This window comes from Panthera uncia, chromosome A2 (assembly GCF_023721935.1).
Source record: "Panthera uncia isolate 11264 chromosome A2, Puncia_PCG_1.0, whole genome shotgun sequence".
Classification (NCBI taxonomy): domain Eukaryota; kingdom Metazoa; phylum Chordata; class Mammalia; order Carnivora; family Felidae; genus Panthera; species Panthera uncia.
In genome coordinates this window covers 82714264-82734493 of record NC_064816.1, presented here as the reverse complement: position 1 = coordinate 82734493, position 20230 = coordinate 82714264, and the positions used below count along the sequence as shown (strand labels likewise).

Sequence of the window (20230 nt, the reverse complement as noted above, 5' to 3'; positions counted from 1 at the left end):
ACAGAGGCTGGCAAAGTTTTAGAGGCATCATGTTGCTGAAATGGATCTAATTCTCTCTTTTTACTGACTTAACCTCCCTACCTCCTTCAACACCTCACCTACACCCTACCACCTATGAAAACAATACATTTAAACTGTTTAAGGCACTGTGGAAAGTCTGTAAGATCAAATGCATCATTGTTGGGCTCTGGTCAGTCAAGTAACTCAACCTCCTTTTGTGTCTGGGATCCCTAGTCTTCCTTCTTTCCCTTCTTTTTTATCATTGCCCAAGCCTTATGCCTTGTAGATTAAACTTTAACATTCATTTGATGGTGAGGCTTTCCCAGCAAAAATCATATCAGTCTACCAGTTTATGAAAGTAAGAAAGATTTTAGATTAAAAATCCTATTTTTGGTGAAAAATGGCACTTTCTATTGTGATAGTGATATTTAAATATTAATTTACTCAGGTTTTTTAAATCTCAAAGTAATCCTCATTACTTTATGATTGGCTTTATGCTATTTTCTGGCCAGAATTTACCTCCTTCACCCCCCCCTTTTTATTTTTTTCCTGAATTCAATTCCAGATGATTCTATACTAATATTTGGTTCAACTGTCATTTATTGGAAAAACTGAAATATGCCAAGTGTCCTATATTTAACAGGTATATATTTTAGTTCATGAATGTCACGTTATGTATTCACAGATATAGTCTATATTGTAAAGTAAATGGTTTGCAAACCCATGGCACAAAATCATTTTTGTTTGATCTTTTGCTTTATTCCACCTTAGAGTTCTAAAACTAAAATAAGCACCCCTGAATGAGAAAACTATGGCATGAAATATTGACACTTTTCCTAGGTACCACTTAAGTGGTCCCTCACTCTGTCCTTAACATGTCTGACTTCGCGACTTCTTTTACAGAAACAAATGTACGGTGTTTTGTAAAGTTTAAGAAATAATTATATAAAAATACTCCTCAACTTTCTATTGGCAAGGTCTCAATTTTTTCCAAGCAGATGAGGAAGAAATGTGTGTACATGTACCTGTAAGATTATTTGGGTTTTTACTGCATTATTTGTAAAGGAAATATGTAGATTTTTGTCAATAATAATTTGTATTTGCAATTTAGGTCTATTCTACAGCAGTTTCTCCTGAGTTTGACCTTTCCACGACTTCTTGAGGCAGGTATGTAGTTACTCAGCTATTGTCCTAATAAAATTTTGTTTGGGGATGTGTTGAGTTCGCCTGACCCAAGGGTCTGGAAACTTTTTTGTGTCGTATCGGCCTCTATTTTGTAACTCTTATCTGTTGGATTCATTGCTTCTCTTGACATTTAATGGGCGCCTATGACGGACTGCCACTACGTCAGACAACAATAAATAAGCCAAGCAGGGGGCCTGCCCTTAATACATCTCCACGGAAATGAAGGCTCTTGGCACTGACTGTAGCGTCCCCTCCTGGTGATCTTTGTTTTTTCCACAGTTGAGATGGAAGACGATGACTTTACAGCCTCTCTGTCAAAGCAGAGCTGCATTACTGAACAGACCCAGTATTTCTTCGATAATGATAGTAAATCATTCAGTGGTGTGTTAGACTGTGGAAACTGTTCCAGGTAATTTGTTTCTTCCTTTTAGGGATAGTCTGATTTCACTAAGAAATTGTATTCGCTTTTATAATCATTATAGCACATAACAGAGACTGTTATTAGAGTGTGAGAGAGACATGAGTAACTATTTACAGTTGGAAATAGATCTTTAGTTTTGCTGAATGTTTGTTTTTTTTTTTTAATTTACATTCTTTAGGATTGATCCTAACTGGTAAGTGGTAATCCTTTTGACTATAATAGGGTGAATGAAATTCTACCTATTTTTAGGCAGCACAAAGAGAAATGTGATTATATTTTAATGTCTTTTTGTCTAAAAAGAGAACCCCTTTAAAAGTTTTTCTAAAGTTGTAGAACAATATGAACTGTAGTAAGATTAGAATTAATCGTCTTTTTGAGTAAGTCTAAGCTAAATACAGGATTTCATTTTACATTTACTTACTAAATAGGGTTTATACAAAGATAGTCTAGGGAGGGACGTGTTTTACTTCTACTCTTCACTGAAATTTAGAATTGCATGTATTTTTGAATTGAAACTAAAAGAACTAGGAGAAGATATCACTTCCTAAAATCAAAGCTAAGGTGAGTCACTAGCAGACATAAACATGTTTAGCCATTTTTGGAAGAGATTGAGAATTTAATTTGGCTAGAAGGGATAGAAGAAAAAGCCAAGGTGGGCCTTTTCAGAGTCATGAGAGAGAGTGATAATCCATGTCATAGGATCCCTGAGAATGGGGGGGAGAGGCACAGATTTAGGACACTTTGTTTTTAGTGAAGGAGGGCAGGTTATTCTCGAAGAAATGTTAATCTAGGAAAGAGGAAATGTGAGGAGGTGAGGATATCTGAGCATGTGAAAGGGCTGGAAGAGTTGCTAAGAGATCCAGACGTTTCTAACAGAGAACTGTTTTCTGGAAGGAGTTAAATGAAACTAGTGTGAATTTTTAACAGACCTGGTCCGTATGACTTTATGATTTACTTTAGCAAACCTCTGTGTCATAGCAAGACAGTCTATCCACTTTAGCAAACAGTTTCGTAATCCTTTGGCCTTTGATTAATAGATGTCATTGATGGCAATCTGTGCTTTAAAAATTGACTACAAATCTTTACAATTTAAAGTAATCAGGATATTAAGTTGAATCATGGTTGCTTTTGATTGGCTTTATCCTTGTGCCCCAAGTTCAATGGAGAAAAAGAAAATAATCATTTTCTTTTTAAAATACATCGTCATAAAGAAATTAATCTTCAGTGACAGATTAACATTTTTATCGTGGTTGCTAACGGTGGCAGAAGCAGTTTAAGACATGCAAAAAATACTGCATGGAATTTCAATCCCTTATTCTGTCTGTATCTGTGTTATCCAGTTCAGTACTTACCAGCCACTGGTGGCTGTTTCAATTATAACTAATAATACACATTAGTGCCTCAGCCACATTAGTCACGTTTCAAATACTCGATAGCCTAGTGTGGCTATTTACCATATTGGAGAAAGCAGAAAACATTTCCATCTTCACAGTAGTTTGGTGAACAGCACTAGTCTAGATTTACTTTGCCATTGGCTTGGGCAAGATGCTTAGTGTGGGCTCCAAAGCTTTTAATGTGTAAAATAAGGTAATTTTGTTTATTTTCAGTAATAAATACCACAGTTCCTTAAGCATGTCAAATAAAACATTTATTCTACGGGTTTCAACAACTCAGTAGTGCTTATTTTGCATTGAAAAACAAAGGTGACACCTAAAACATGTGTTGCAATTTTCTAGTATTGAGAGAGGTAATACACTGTGCATGCTAATAAGCAAAACATGGTGATGTTTTCCTTCTAAAGTATTCTCATTTTGTTTTACTGTTTATGTGGGTGATGCTTTGCGTTTCAACATGTCATATTATATGTAAGAACCTTTGAAAGATTTTAATTTTGGCCCAAAAGAAAAAAATGCTCATTTTCTGTGATTTTTATAACTATTTCTTTTGCAGAATCTTTCACGTAGAAAAACTTATGAACACCAACTTAATATTCATTATGGTTGAGAGCAAAGGGACTTGTCCCTGTGACACACGACTGCTCATACAAGCAGAGCAGACTTGTATCCTTTGACATCAGAAATGCTTGGAATCAAACGCCGTCTTAAAGTAATGCTTCTTTAACCTCGTCAGACCGATAATGCTCGTAAAGAGAATAACATCACACAGCATGCCGTGATTACCTCACACAGGCAGAACGAACCTCTCATGCAAAATGTGGTTCGAATGTGTAGACTAATGATGCCACCCAGGCACCAAGAGAATGTGAACAGTTTCTTGCTCATATAATGAGGCTTTGTGGAGTAGGCAGTGCAGGTTTGCAGGTAGATCTGGAAATTTCGGCTTGCATGCAGGCAGGGGCAGCTGGCTTGGGAATTTATGGCCATTAGGGAGTAGTGCTGGGTTTTTGCTAGCTGGGACTTGTGTGGCTGGAGAGCTGTCAACATTCCATAGTCAAAAAATGGAGTTGAATATGGTGTGCATCTACGCTGAAATATTATTCAGCCTTAAAAAAGAAGGAAGTCCTGTCGTTTGCTGTATCTGCAGTGGCCGTTAACACCAAACTGCTTATGCTTATAAATATGCTAAATGACAGCCCAGTGACTGTTAAAGCATTGTAGACCAGACCACCTGTCCTTTTTTCATTTATTCATGTTGTTTCGGGGGGGGGGGGCGGCGGCAATAGTCCCAGCTGTGTTTGAAATTGGGGTTTATTGTTACCAATGAGTTTATATTTCTGTCTTGCTACATAGGAGCACCCTTGTGCGGGTTCACATGTATGGCTCCGTCTTATTTGCTCATTTCAACCACTTCTATCTTTACAGGTAACTGTTGAGTAATTGCATCTGCCAAGGGCCACACCGTGTAGAGTAAAAATAAAAACCACAGTGATCTCTTCATATAGCCACTAGTGTGACAAAAGAATTTATGTGGCAGTTTACTTCCTTAAATCCCTAAGTACTTGAACTAGTCGTGTGGGACTAGACTAATGGCATAGGTGTCTGTTCCTTGCTTTGGGAAATATATATATATTTTTTAATTGTGTGGAAAGAACAAGTAATTTCGTATTCCTTAACAAGTTTCTTTAGCTGATGGTCCAGATCCTTGTGATATGGTTAAGCAACCCAGATACCGAAAAGGACCCGATGTCTGCTTTGATAACAATGTCTTGGTAAGACCAAAGGTTTATTGTATTAAAATATTCTAACTCAGTAGTCATTGTCTTCAGGAACTTAAGGAAACAAGTTACATTTTTAACTCAAACATGATGTCTTAATCATAGTGTTTCTCATTAACATGATGTACTTGCTGGTAGATTTTTCATTTCAATACTGTTCATGGTTAGTGTAAGCTCAACAGTTGCTTCTTCTATCTGTCCTTCCAACAGAAACTGTACTTTCAAACACAATTCCCATCAATTCACTAACAATCCTAGGTCACCAATCTGATGATTTGAAACATTTTCTCATCAATAGTAATTACAGTAAATGTTATTTATGATGTGATTTGCCTCCCTTCATTGATACTCCAATCTTTAAGATGCAAAATTTATTTTTACGTGTTTCTTTAGTCTTTATTTGGTATGTTTAAAAATTTGTGAAATAGTTAGTTTCCTGATATTTTGTAATTCTCCTTTTTTTTTTTTTAACATGGCTCCTGACTCTGTCATAGATTTGTATTATTTCTCTTAATTGCATTTTTACCTTGCGTGTATTAGACCAGGTCAGTTACAGAGGGCTAAGTTCATAAAATTTTGCAAAACATCTTATGTCATGTAAAAATGATTGCTGCTTTCCTCCAAGAAACAATCTTCTGACATACTATGCATGTAATCAGCTTTATGTTTTTAAAATCATTTTAATTAAGAAACTTGATTCTCAAATGTAAAGGGCACACCACAATTCTGCCTAATGTGAAAAACGAATTTTAAATACAACATTTCTCAATTCTGCCTCTTCAAGGTGTGCCTTTGCATTAAGTGGCTTGCATACTCCAATGAGCATACAAACTGAGAGCATAATCATCTTAGGAATTGTTTACTCCCAAAAAATGTCAGATCACCTATTAATGTACATTTGTAGAGGTTGTAATTTATTTAGAATAGACTTGTCTACTATGTACTTATTTACTCAAATACACAGAAAAGGAATTTTCATAAATATTATCCAGTTAGCTATGATTAGAAGAGGAACAAAAAATAAGTAAAATCAGTAATGAGGAATAAGACTTAAAAAGCAAGAGGTGTTAGCCAGGAAACCCCTGTTATCTCTGCAAGGACTACTGATCATTCCTCTTTGATGGAGAAAGTGATTCCAAGTGGCAGCTAGTTGTTTTTCTCCATTTTATCCGGTTAGACTTCAACACAAATCCAGATATGAGGACTTTTGTTGTTCTATCTACTCTATTTTCAGGAGTTTGACCCTGTTAAATCATTCCCTTAAGAATGAATGTGGGCCCAAGGACAGTGGTGCTCATTAGGGGAAACTTCACTCATCAACCACTCTTCACCAAAGCCTGAGATTAAATTCACTCAAATCAACTTCAAAGATCACATAAAAACCCTATTACCTAAAATGTTTTCAACCTAGGAGACTCTATGTTTTCATCAAGGCACGAGAAAGATTGGACTGAGACAAATTTTCAGTAATTCAAGTTCCTGTGAATTATACATCCTACTGTGTGTGAAAGTACAGCTCTTGCTCAGTAGCTTAACTTGCTAATAATGTCTTGTGTTCCTTTAGCAGTGAAATGTTTTGGTAATGCTTATTTGCAATGGTCATTGTGACCCTGCTCTGGATGGAGGCTCACATAAACTGCTAACTGCCAGCAAACTGCATGAAATCTCATCTTGTATGTCTTCTTTTCTGTGTTTTCTTTCCTTTTCCTGTACTTGCTACTTTGCCCGTTATTAATAGGATCAACTTATGTGCACAACGAGTCGTGCCTGTACCATGATGTCAGCTCCTATCTCCATTTTACTGCAAGTTTTCATGTGGTGTGGATGGTCAGTCACTTTCTCTAATTTTTCTTTTTGTGTGTGTTTGGCTTGAAATTTTAATAAATAATCCATGTCCCTAAATTCATTATAATAAATGTCCTGAAAGCAGGTTTTTAAAATTCCAGTACTAATATTGTTTTGTAAATAGCTGAATTCAAATATGGCTTAAGTTTCTAATCCCAAACCCGGCATATCCTTTTCCTATGTTTATTTAAAAATCAGTATTTTCTTATAAGGTTTTGTATAAAGATTAAATCATTACAGGAAAAATTCTATGTTTCTTGATGTCTAGCTTTTTACTAAAGAAAAATACCCTGAGGACGATTATTAGAGCTGGTCATCTCAATTTTCAAAAGATGCTGACATTAACGAGCCATTTCAATTTTATCAGACATTATTTTCTAAGTCAATAATTCTATGCTTTCCTTTCTTTTTAAAACAAATATGACTTAATCAACTTTTTATATTTTTTACTACCAAAATATTGATGCTATTAAAATATTTTAGTACAAGTGCTTCCAATTTCTAAGTTCATTTTACTTAGAATGACTTACAGTATCTAGGCTAAAATTATCACTTGTTAACCTGTGACCAATTTCTGAATTATATTATTAGTATGACTGCATAGATGTTGTAGGCCCCAAGCTTGTGTTCATGGTTTCACTTACAGCTTTGCAGTTTCTTCTCTGATGCTCTGGGATCCTCATGGTTAGTGTTACTAGAGCAACTTTGATGGTGTTCTTTCTTCACTGCTCTCCAGGTATTCGTTGATTAGGAAACCACTAGATGGAGATATGGCCATTACTGTGAGTGCTGTGTGCTCATCAGAGGGGGAGAAAAGTGGAATATCAGAGGGAGTCTCAGAAAGCTAGTTTTTTTCCTGGGCTAATAACATAACAGTCTTCATGGCACAGGATTCCAAGTGAAAGAAACCAAAATGAAATGATCCCTCTGCATGAACCTGTGTTTTCAATTGATAGAGAGGTAGCTCTCTGAAGTAATGTTTTGTGATTATACGATTTACATATGAAAAGTGTAGTGATATCATAGGTTCCATGTTGTCTTTTTTATACCTGTCTCTATTTGTGATAATAGAAATGAAAGTAAAACATAAGGGTAAAAAATTATCACATTATATTCTCTAGGTGAGGAATAGTATAAATATTTACTCTATTTTCACCTTTGATTCAGAAGTTTACTTCTCAGTCATAGAATTTTTAGGTAAGATTTACAGGCTACAAAACTATAGGTCAGCTCCCTTGGGAGGTAAAAGATTTTTACCTTTACCTTAAAAATCTATAGGTAAGAATGAATTTACTTTTTTTCTTCTAAGACTCTCCCCTCAAAAATATGATTGAATTTTTCTTTGATATTTGTCTTTCTCACCATAACTATAACTTTACCAAGAAAATAAATAGCATTGTAGATTCAGCTGGATGGGATCAGTACATCTTAATGAAATAATTTTTGAAAGATGAAAAGAACACACCAGGGATTTCCTAATATTATTGTGTCCTTGAGGAATATATAATGAATAGTCCTGAGAAGATGATGTAGAGGGCATATACTTTACATTAATATAACTTAAGTATTTAGAAACACAGTTATCAGTACTGAACAGTGAATCTCGTCTATGCAATGTGAGTGTTGATATGATAATATCAAAAGAAGTATCATTTTCTTTGAAACAATACAGAGTTGAAGAAATAATACAAATATTACCAAAAAATACTGAGGATAATTGGCCGTGGTTCCTCACACTGAAGACCAATAGAGGTCAAAGTCTAAGCTTCAATGCTAGTCTAGCTACCCAGGAATGTGTGGTGGCTTAGTTTCTGCTCACAGGAAAGCCGGGATGCTGGTGTCATCTCTGACATCTTCTAATGGATGGTATCTAAGCATTTATAGAATGTCTAAAGATAGGACTCTTGTATCCTGTGCAATCCAAAAAGAGTATCAATTATAGACCACGAGGACTTCATTAAAACCCAAGGGTCCAAGTGAGACCTTTTGACAAGAGCTTTGCAATTTAAGTGGTAAAGAACAAAAGAAAAAGCCACGGTTTATCAAAGCAAGCCAGCCAATAATATGTATCATCGATAAAGTTCATTATTTTATGCAAACTGCAAACCTAATTTATGAAAGCAGATTACTGGGTACGTGAAAAATGAATGTGTAGGTATGTATATGTAGACAATACACACATGCATTTGTGTAGTTGAACACATATACTACCTACTTCATGAGTTAGTGTGGTTACTGTGTTATGGTGCAGTGTAGGAGAACAAACTGTTTGTTAGAGAACCTATTCCTATTAAAAGTGTTACACTGTGTAGTTCCATCTACCTAAATAATTTTAAAAATACATTTTCTTTGAAGCCGCTGTAGGTGACTTAACTACAGAGCAATTTAAATTAAAAAGTCAGCCATTATTTGGTGCGTGTCTTCACCAGCGATTTGCCTTTTGAACATAATGACTATAATTCAGAAAATATTGAGCTCTTACTATGTGCCATTAGTCACTGTGGTGATTCTGGTTGGGGAAAGAAAAGGCAAGTTACATGCTTCACAAGAGAAAATTGAAAATATTTTAGCCACTAGCATGCATGGTCTTAGAGAGCCTTGGGGCAAAGTCATATGCATATAAGTACAATTTAGGTGTTGTTTCTTTTAATGAGTAATGAAAAAGGAATTCTCTGCTGATATGTTTATTAGGAGTCTTTTGAGAGAAGTCTCTAGAAGAAAATTGAAAAAATTACCAAATTTTAAAAACAAGTACATATAGCATTAGCACTGTATCATTTTTCTACCTGAGTGTGTTAAACTGAAACAAAGTACCCATCTTTAAAAATCAGACTGATTTACTTGCTTATAATGGTAGTGGGATTTTTGGTCTATCTTTAAGGTGGAGAAAATGCTAATGTTTCTCCCACATCTGTGCATTTGTGATTTAGAATGTATCTCTTATTTCATAGAATAATTTCAAGTCTTGGTGTATGTAGTTGTCCATGCAAAACACATGAGAAAAGATGACAGCAAACTGAAGAGGCAGATTTTTTTGTGTGAAATCAACTTGCAGACTTGAGGGACTCCAAATAACTTATCTCACCTACCCCCTCCCTGACTGCAACAGGCATCATCACATACAGGAAACGCAACTGAACAAATAAATTTTAAAAACACTAGAAATATAAACATAAAAACAATGGATCAGAAGTAGAGATATTTTTTTTTTCTTTTCATAACACATTTGTTTTATGTTAACCAGAATTTCTTTGACAAAACATATCCTTACTACATGACTGGGTCTTGTTTGTATACTGATTTTCCATTCCATCACATTAACACAAAATTAGCAGCTGGCCAAGAGCCAAGCCTTTACATTACTATTTTATGTTTGCAGTGTTTCTAACTAGGCTGTACCTGTGCTGCTTTATTGACTACCTACTATTCATTTATCAAGTAGTACCATACAACCTGTGTATTAGACCATTCTTCTGGGTGTGAGATATTGGAGATATATTTATACTAAAAAATACTGTTTTAATCTGGAGTTCAAATGTAAGTGAGCATCCTGTTTCTTTATGTGGTTACCCAACCTAAAGGGAAAACTATTAGAACCAAGAGAAGACCAAGTGTGAAGTCCCTGGGACAGTACACACCTTGACCTGTTGCAGAGACAGACAGTGTTATTGGAGCCGAGTGAGTTGTAGGGGTGGGGAGAGGAATACTAGAAGACAGAGAAGCCGCCAAGCTCTGGACTACATAAGGCTTTGTAGGCCGTGCTAAGCCATTTGGGTTTTGTTCTGAGAGGGATAAAATTTTTGACCTATGCTTTTAAGGAGACTGTTTTTGGGTTAAAAAAATTTGTGAAAAAGCAAGAGTAGAAGCCATGAGACACGAGAGGCAGCTTTTGAAGGAGTCTAGGCCAGAAGCGATGGTGACTAAGACACGAGATAGTGAGAAGTGGTAAGTTTGGAGATCTATTTGGAAGCTAAAGTTAAGAGGATGTGCTGGTGGATTACATTTGAAAACGAGGGGCGGGGAGGGATCACAGATGACTTGTCTTTGCCCTGATCCACTTCTCCTAGAAGTATCGTTCAGAAAAAATAGTGTCTTTGGGCAAATTTGGGGCCTTTCTGAGGCATCAGAGAGGAGAGGCGGCAGAGCTCAATCCCTGCAGAGGTCACAGGAGAATTCAGGTCTGAAGATACAAAGTGTGAGTTTTTGCAGTTCTGGTCCAAGATGGTGACATGGGAGTGCCAAACTCACTCTATATCACAGACCCGCTAAACCTGTAACTATAAACAAAGCACTTTCCTCTGGAAAAAAAAAAAATGGAGAAACGAGGTGAATGACCCATACGTATTGGGTGAATGAGAAAACAACCACATTGAAACAGGTAGGAAGTGCTAAGACACACTATCCCCATAATCCCTACCTCTGGCATAGCAGCGTGTAATCAGGAGGGAATTTTTAACTCTTAGCTCTTCCTTGAGGAATGAAGGGTTTGGTCTGAATACCAAGTAGTGGAATTTTAAGACTTCCATGCAAAGTACAGTGTCCCCAATAACTATCTCTGAAAGTCTAATAGGGGGACAAGACCATAGCAAAGAAACAATTGTCAACAGGCTCCCGAGGACTCACTGTAGCTTTCCTTCCAAGGCTTAGAGAAGATGGACCAAACATCAATGCCCTATGCCCAGTCTTTCTCTGATTTAGCACACATTTAGAGGCTGACTGCAGGCCTCCTTAGAGACAGAGGAAGGCAGTGGACCATGCCTCCACTTTGACCCTGTGACATACTCCAAGTCACTGGTCTGTCTCCGAAGGAGCTTGTGGATCCATTTGGCATTTGGCTTTTAAGACTGCTGCCCAAAAAACACCTCCCTTTATCACTTGGCCATGGTGGCCAGTAGAGCTGATCTTCTTGGGTATTGGGGGACAGTGGCAAATACACAGTTCTTAACTGTAAATTCCCCCAGGGTTCGGCACAGTGAAGGCCAACTAAAATGTTCTTCTCTTAGTCATACCCTAAAAGGGGTGGGTCTATTTACATACCTCAAAAACTATTGCCTCAGGGTTCTGCCTCCAATCAGCCTGCATCCAGGTGCTGAATGAGATCATCCCCAATGGGACACAGACAGTTAAAGGCACACCCCCCACTTATTGGGAGCCACTTCAAGCCTGTGAATCGTGGTGTGTTTTTTCAAATGCACAGAAACCAACACAGAGTCCAGGAAAACGAAGATACAGAAAACAGAAAGCTTTTAAAAACAACAAGATAAAACTCCACCAACAGCCCTAAAGGAGTTCAAAATAATGGTCATAAAGATGCTCACCAAAGTCAGGAGGAAAATGCAAAAGCTAAATAAGAACTTCAATAAAGAGAAAATATTAAAAAGTACAAAAAAGTCAAAGAACTGAATGTAATAAATCACAGTAATAACATAAGAGATAAAAATGACATAAATAGATTTAAAAAAGACCCTTTGACAAAATACATCATTTCATGATAAAAACCTTGGTCAGATGGGGTATAGAGGAACATACTTCAACCTAATAAAGGCCATATATGACGAACACTCAGCTAACATTATACTCAGTGGAAGAAAATGTGGAGCTTTAACTCTCAGATCAGAGATGAGCACTGCTCTCATTCAACATAGTGTGGAAGCCCTAGCTCGAATTTTAGGTGAGACAAAGAAATAACAGGGGTCCAAATAGGGAAGGAAGAAGTAAAGCTGCCAGTATTGACAGAAAAGATGGTTCTGTATACAGAAAAACCCAAAGACTCCCTCAAAAGACTGTTGGCAGCAATCCATAATTTCAGTAAAGTTGCAGGATACAAAAATCAACATACAAGTATCAGTTGCATTTCTATACACTAATAATAAAACATCTGAAAAAGAAATAAACTATCCCATTCACAACAGCATCCAAACCAAAGTATTTAGGCGTAACTTCCAGGAAGTGAAAGAGCTGCACAGTGAAAGCTACAAGACTTTGCTGAAAAAAGAACACAAGCATAAATAGATATTAATATTGTAAAATGTCCGTACCACCCAAAGACAGCTATGGATTCAATGTAGCCCCCATCAAAATGCCAACAGCATTCACAGCAATAGAAAAAAATAATTCTAAAATTCATATGGACCCACAAAAGATTCAAAATACCATAATAGTCCTGAGGAAAAAGAAAAAAGCTGCAGGTATCAGATTTCTGGATTTTAGATTATACAATAAACCTATAGTAATCAAAACAGTATAGTACTGGCACAAAAATAGACACATAGGCTAGTGGAATAGAAGAGAGCCCAGAAGGAAACCCTTACATGTATATGGTCAACTAATATTCAGCACAAAAGCCAAGAACACCCCATTGGGAAAGGATAGTCACCAACAAATGGTGCTGGAAAAAGTGAACACATGCAGGGCAATGAAAATGGACCCCTATCTTATACCACTCACAAAAATTAACTCAGAAAAGATCAAAGACTTTAATATAAGACCTGATACTAAAAAACATCCTAGAAGACAAAGTAGTAAAGAAGTTCCTTGACATTGGTCCTGTCAATGATTTTTGGATACAATACCAAAAGCACAAAAAACCAAAGCAGAAATTAACAAATGGGACTATGGCAACTTTGAATGCTTCTCCACAAAGAAACAACCAAATGAAAAGGCAACCTACAGAATGAGGGAAAAAATGCAAGCCATGTATAGGAAAAGGAGTTAATATCCAGAATATTTGAAGAACTCATTAAAGTTTAAAAAAAAAAAAACAATTAAAAAATGGGCAGGAAAACTAAATAGATGTGTTTTCAAAGATGACATCAAAATGGCCAACAGCTACATGAAAAGATGTTCAACATTACTAGTCATTAGGGAAAACAAATCAAAACCACACACTTCAGCTTTAAGGACACACACCTTAAAATATATGAAAGTAAATGGATAGAAAAATATATTCCATGCAAATGGAAATCAAAAGAAAGCTGGGGTAGCTATACCTGGACACAAAAGACCTCAAGACAAAAACTGTACTAAGAGACATAATCATTATATATTGATAAAGGGTTCAGTCAAAAGTGGATATAACATTTAGAAATATTTATGCACCTGATATAAAGGGGCTTAAAGATAGTATGGCAAATATTAACAGACCTAACAGGAGAAGTAGGCAGCGATATAGTAATAGTAATAATACTAAACAGGAGACTTCAGTTGCCCACTTTCATCAATGGATAGATCATCCAGACAGAAAATGAATAAGCAAACACTGGAATTAAATAACCCATTAGATCACATGGATTTAAGTGACACTTACAGAACATTCTATCCAAAAGCAGCATTCTACACTTTGTTCTGAAATGAACATGGAACATCTTCCACGATAGAACATTATGTTAAATCACCAAAAAAGCCTTAATAAATTTGAGAAGATTAAAATCCTAGCAAACATCTTCTCTGGCCACAGTTGTATCAAACTAGATCTCAACAATATAAAGAAAACTGTACAATTCACAAATATGTGGAGATTAAACAATACGCCACTCAACAGTCATGGGTCAAAGAAGAAATCCTAAGGGAAATTACACACACACACACACACACACACACACACAAATGAGACAAATGAAGATGGAAATACACTGAACCAAAACTATTGGCAAGCAGCAAAGCAGTTCTAAGAGGAAAGTTTATAGTGATAAACACCTATATTAAGAATAGACAAACATCTTAAATAAATTTACACCTCAAGGATTAATAGCAAATGAAGCCTAATGCTAGGAGGTAGGAAATAACAAAAATCATGGCAGAAATAAGTGAAATAGAAACCAAAAAGACAATACAATACATTGCAATTAAGAACTGGTTTTTTTTTTTTTTTGAAAAGAAAAAACTTTAGTTAGACTTACCAAGGAAAAGAGGATTAAAATAAAACTAGGAATGAAAAAAAGACATTAAAATTGTTATCACAAAATATAGAAGATGATAAGAAACTACTATATAAACAATACATGGCAAAAATTGGGAACTCTAGAAGAAATTGATAAATTCTTAAAAAATATGGAGCCTATCAAGAGTGATTCATGAAGAAATAGAAAATCTGAACATATCCATTACTAGTAAGCAGATCGAATCAGCTATCAAAAACCTCTCGACAATCAGAAGCCAAAGACCAGATGGCTTCACTGGTAAGTTAAACGAACATTCAAAGAAGAATTAATACCAATCCCTCTCAAACTCTTCCAAAAATATAGCAAGAGGGAACACTTTCAAGCTCATTTGACAAAGCCAGCCTTACCATAATACCAAAACCAGACAAGAACACTGCAAGAATAAAGTTACAGGCTAGTATCTTTGAAGAACCTAGATGCAAAAATCCTCAAGAAAATGTTAGCAAGCTGAATCCAACAACACTAAACCATATACCATGATTAAGTGGGATGCAAGGACAGTTTCACATTCACAAATGAACCAGTGTGAACCACATTAATAAAGTGAAGGGGAAAAGAAAATCGTATGATCTCAATAAATGCAGACAAAGCACTTGCAAAATTTAACATCCGCCGTGATTAAAAACCCTTAACAGAGTTGGTATATAAGATCTGTACTTCAACAAAATAAAGGCTCACAGCTATCATTCACAATGGTAAAATTAGAAGAAGCTAACAGCCAAGTACCAGAAACTAACAGCTTCTCCTCTAATGCCATGAATAAGACAAGGATGCCCATTCTTGCCACTTTCTGTAACGTAGTACTGTAAGTTCTAGGCAGATCAAATACGCAAGAAAAATAATAGGCATCCAAACTGCAAAAGAAAAAATTATCTCTATTTGCAGATGGTATGATATTGTATATAGAAAACCCTAAGAAATCCACTTATTCAAATAAATTTAGTAAAATTGCAAGATTAAAAAAATGTAAAAAATGAGTTCTATTTTATACACTAACAGAAGTTGTTAAAATAATTTCATTTATAATTTTGCCAAAAAATCAAATACTTAGTAAATTTAACCAAGGGGGTAAACACTAAAAACTATAACATAAAAGAACTTGAAAAATAAAGGGAAAGATACTAGTTCTCATGAATTAGAATATTGTTAAAATGGGGTCACCTGGGTGGCTCAGTCAGTTGGGCATCTGACTTTGGCTCAGGTCATGATCTCACTGTTGGTGGGTTCAAGCCCCACGTCAGGCTCTGTGCTGACAGCTCAGAGCCTGGAGCCTGCTTTCAGTTTCCGTGACTCCCTCTCTCTGCCCCTCTCCCACTCATGCTCTGTTTCTGTCTCAAAAATAAATAAATATTTAAAAAAAGAATATTGTTAAAATATGCATACCATACAAAGCAATCTACAGATTCATTGCAATTCCTATCAGAATTTCAATGACATTTTTCACTGAAATACAACAAATGATTCTAACATATGTATGAAACCACAAAACCGTAACAGGCAAAGCAACCTTGAGAAAGAAGAACAAAGCTGGAGACATCACACTTCTTGATATGAAACTATATTATACAAATACATTAATCAAAACAGTGTGGTACTGGCACACACAGACACACAGATCAATGTAACAAAACAGCCCAGGAGTAAACCCACGTATGTATGTTCCATTAACTTACGACAAAGGAGCCAAGAATGTATAATGGGAAAGAACAGTCTCTTCATTACATAGTGCTGATGGGGCACCAGGGTAGCTCAGTAGGTTGAGCATCTGACTCCTGATTTCAGCTCAGGTCATTATCCCAGGGTCATGGGAGCCAGCCCTGCATTGGGCTTCACACTAAGCATGAAGTCTGCTTTAGACTCTCTCTCGTTCCCCCTCTGCAGTTCTCCCCTGTTCGCACTCCCTCTCTCTAAAAATTAAAAAAAAAAAAAAAAAAAAAAAAAAGTACTGGGAAAACTGAAAGCCCACACACAAAAGAATAAAAATGGACCACTATCTTACACTGTCAACAAAAGTCAACTGAAAATGGATTAACTACTTGAATGTAAGACCTGAAACCATAAAACTCCCAGAAGAAAACCTAGGAAGCAATCTTGTTGACATCGGTTTTGACAACTATTTCTTTTCTTTTTTTTTTTTTTTAAATTTGATCCCAACAGCAAAGGCAAGAAAAGCAAAAATCAACATGGGACTACATCAAAATTAAAAGTTTCTGCACAGCAAAGGAAACCAATAAACTTGAAAGGCTATACACAAAATGGGAGGAACTGTTTGCAAATTATGTATCTGATAAGCGACCAGTATCCCAAATGTATAAAGAAATCAAGTCAGATAATATCAAAAGAAATCTGATTAAAGAGTTGACAGAGAATCTGAGTAGAATTTTTCCCAAATCCCTATGAATGGGAAACAGGTCCAAGCACACCTTATTTTACTGTGCTTTGCTTTTATTGCACTTTACAGATACTGCATTTTTTTTTTTTTTTAACAAATTGAAGGTTTGTGGCAACCCTGCCTCAAGCAAATGTATTTGTGCCATTTTTCCAACAGCATTTGCTCACTGGTGTCTTTGTGTCACATACGATTTTCACAGTGTTTTTGATAGTACCATTCTAATTGTTTGGGGGCACCACAAACCACACCCATTTAAGACAACACACTTAAGAAATGTTATTTGTGTTCAGAAAGCTCTACCGACCAGCCATTTCCCCAGCTCCTTTTCTCTCCTTGGGCTTTGCTATTTCCTGAGACAAAATGATCTTGAAAGGAGGCCACTTAGTAACCCTACACTGGTCACTAAGTGTTCAAGTGAAAGGAAGAGTCACATGTCTCTCACCTTAAAAGGTAGCGAGGAAGCTATGTCAAAGGCCAAAGGCTGAATGCTAGGCCTCTTGTGCAAAACATTTGGTCAAGTCATGGATGTAAAGGAAAAGTTCTTAAAGGAAATTAAAAGTAAAAGTGCTATTTCAGTGAACACACAAATGGTTAAAAAAAAAAAGGCAAAGTTTTAGGGGTCTGCATAGGAGATCAATCTAACCACAACATTACCTAAGCTGAAGCCAAATCCACATCAAGGCCCTGATTTTCTTCCTTTCTGTGAAAGCTGGGAGAGAGGAGAAAGCTGCCAAAGAAAAGTTTGAAGCTAGCAGAGGTTAGTTCATGAGATTGAAGTGAAGAAGCCAGCTCCATAACATAACAGTATAAGGTAAAACAGCAAGCTATCCAGAAGATCTAAGTAGGTAATTAATGAAAATGGCTACAGTAAGTGAGAGATTTTCAATGTAGAAGAAATAGCCTTCTATTGAAACAAGATGCCATCTAAATCCTTCATAGCTACAGACTGGAAGTCAACACCTATCTTCAAACGATAGACTGTATCTCTTGTTAGGGGCTAATGAGCTGGTGGCTTGAAGTTGAAGTCACTGCTCATTGACCCTTCTGAAAATCCTAGGGTTCTTAAGAATTAGGCTTGATTTACTTTGTCTGTGTTCTCTATCAATGGACAACAAAGCTTGGATGACAGCACATCTGTTTACAACATGGTTTACTGAATATTTGAAGTCCACTGTTGAGACCTATTACTGCGGGGAAAAAAAATCCTTTCAAAATGTGACTACTTACTGAGAATGCACCTGGTCACCCAAGAGCTATGACAGAGATGTATAGTGAGATACATGTTGTGTTCATGCCTGCTAACACATCATTCTGCAGCCCATGGATCAAAGAGTAATTTCCACTTGTCCAAGTCTTGTTATTTAGGAAATACACATTTTGTAAGCCTATAGCTGTCACAGATACTCCTCTAATGGATCTGGGCAAACTTTATTGAAAACTTTCTGGAAAGGATTCACCATTCTAGATGTTATGAAGAACATTCACAATTCAAGGGAGAAGCCAAAATATCAACATGAACAAGTTTAGAAGAAGTTGATTTGAACCCTCATAGATGACTTTGAGTGGTTCAAGAATGCCGTAGAGGAAGTAAGTGCAGATGGGGTAGAAACAACAAGAAAACTAGAATTACAAGTGGAGGCTGAAGATGTAACTGGATTGCTGCAATCTCATGATAAAACTTGAATGGATGGAGAAGATGTGGCATATATATACATATACATACACACACATATATATGCATACACACACAATGGAATACCACTTGGAGAACAAAAAGAATGAAATCTTGCCATTTGCAATAACGTGGATGGAATTAGAGCATCTTATGATTAGTGAAATAAGTCAGAGAAACACGGCTATCATATGATTTCACTCAGGTGGAATTTAAGAAGCACAACAGATGAACATAGGGGAAGGGGAGAAAAATACGATAAAGACAGGGAGGCAAACCATAAGAGACTCTTAAATACAGAGAAGAAACTGAGTGTTGCTGGAGAGAGAGGCGGGGGTTGGGGGAATGTGCTAAATGGGTGATGGGCATTAATGAGGGCACTTGTTGGGATGAGCACTGTGTGTTACAAGGAAGTGATGAATCACTGTGTTCTATACCTGAAACCACGACAACACTGTATGGTAAATAACTTGAATTTAAAGAAATTTTTTTAAAAACTTGAATGAATGAAGGTTTAATTCTTATGGATGAACCAAAGTAGTTTCTGGAAAATAGAATGTTGTACTCGTGGTGAAGATTCTGTGGCTATTTTTGAAATGACAACAGAGGAGTCAGAATGCTACGTAAACTTAGTTGATCATGCATCAACAGGATTTGAGAGGATTGACTTTAATTTTGAAAGAAGTTCTATTGTGGGCACAATACTACCAAACAGCATCCCAGACTGTAGGGAAATTGTTCTTGAAAGGAAGCATCCATCAATGCAGCAAACTTTTTGTTGTCTTATTTTAAGAAATTGCAATAGCTATTCAGCAACTACCACCCTCATCAGTCAGCAGCCATCATCAATTGTGGCAAGACCCTTGACCGGGGCAGTGGGGGGGGGGGGGGCGGAATTATGACTCCCTGAAAGCTCAGATGATGATTAGCATTTTTTAGCACCAAAATATTTTTTAAATTAAGGTATGTACTTTTTTAGACACAGGGCTATTGTACACTTAAGAGACTACACTATAGTATAAACATAACTTTTATATGCACTGGGAAACCAAAAAAATCATTTGAGTAGCTTTATTGAGATATTCACTTTATTCGATATCTACAATTGGAACTGAACCTGCAGTATATCCATCTTATGTCTATACGTGAAAGAGGCTCAGCATCACTTAGGAGATACGTGCAAATCTAAACTTCAATGAGATATCACCTCACACATGCTAGAATGGCTATTATCAAAAAGACAAGAGATCACCATTATGGCAAGGATGTGGAAAATGGGAATCCTGTGTGAGGGACCACTATGAAAACTGGTATGGAGGTTCCTCAAAAAATTAGAAATACAACTGTATGAATCAGCAACTCTAAGTATTCACTTAGAGTTGAAGAAAACGAAAACACTAATTAGAAAAGACATAGGGACCCCTGGGTGGCTCAGTCAGTTAAGCATCCAACTTCAGCTCAAGTCATGATCTCACAGTTCCTGGGTTTAGACCCACATTGGGCTCTGTGCTGACAGCTTGGAGCCTGCTTCAGATCTGTGTCTCTCTCACTCTCTGCCCCTCCCCCACTTGCACTCTCTCTCAAAAGCAAACATTAAAAT

General features: G+C 36.5%; 1 protein-coding gene across 5 annotated transcripts in view; it reads left to right on the top strand.

Annotated features, from left to right (window-relative positions):
- CACNA2D1 (calcium voltage-gated channel auxiliary subunit alpha2delta 1) overlaps window positions 1-20230 on the top strand; it is a 499724-nt gene that overhangs the window by 472868 nt on the left and 6626 nt on the right. For all 5 annotated transcript variants that reach the window (XM_049641359.1, XM_049641358.1, XM_049641361.1 and 2 more), the window contains 4 exons: window positions 1112-1167; window positions 1465-1594; window positions 3557-3666; window positions 4693-4775. In XM_049641359.1, coding sequence (XP_049497316.1) covers window positions 1112-1167; window positions 1465-1594; window positions 3557-3666; window positions 4693-4775 — 379 coding nt within the window. The remainder of the gene's footprint in view (window positions 1-1111; window positions 1168-1464; window positions 1595-3556; window positions 3667-4692; window positions 4776-20230) is intronic.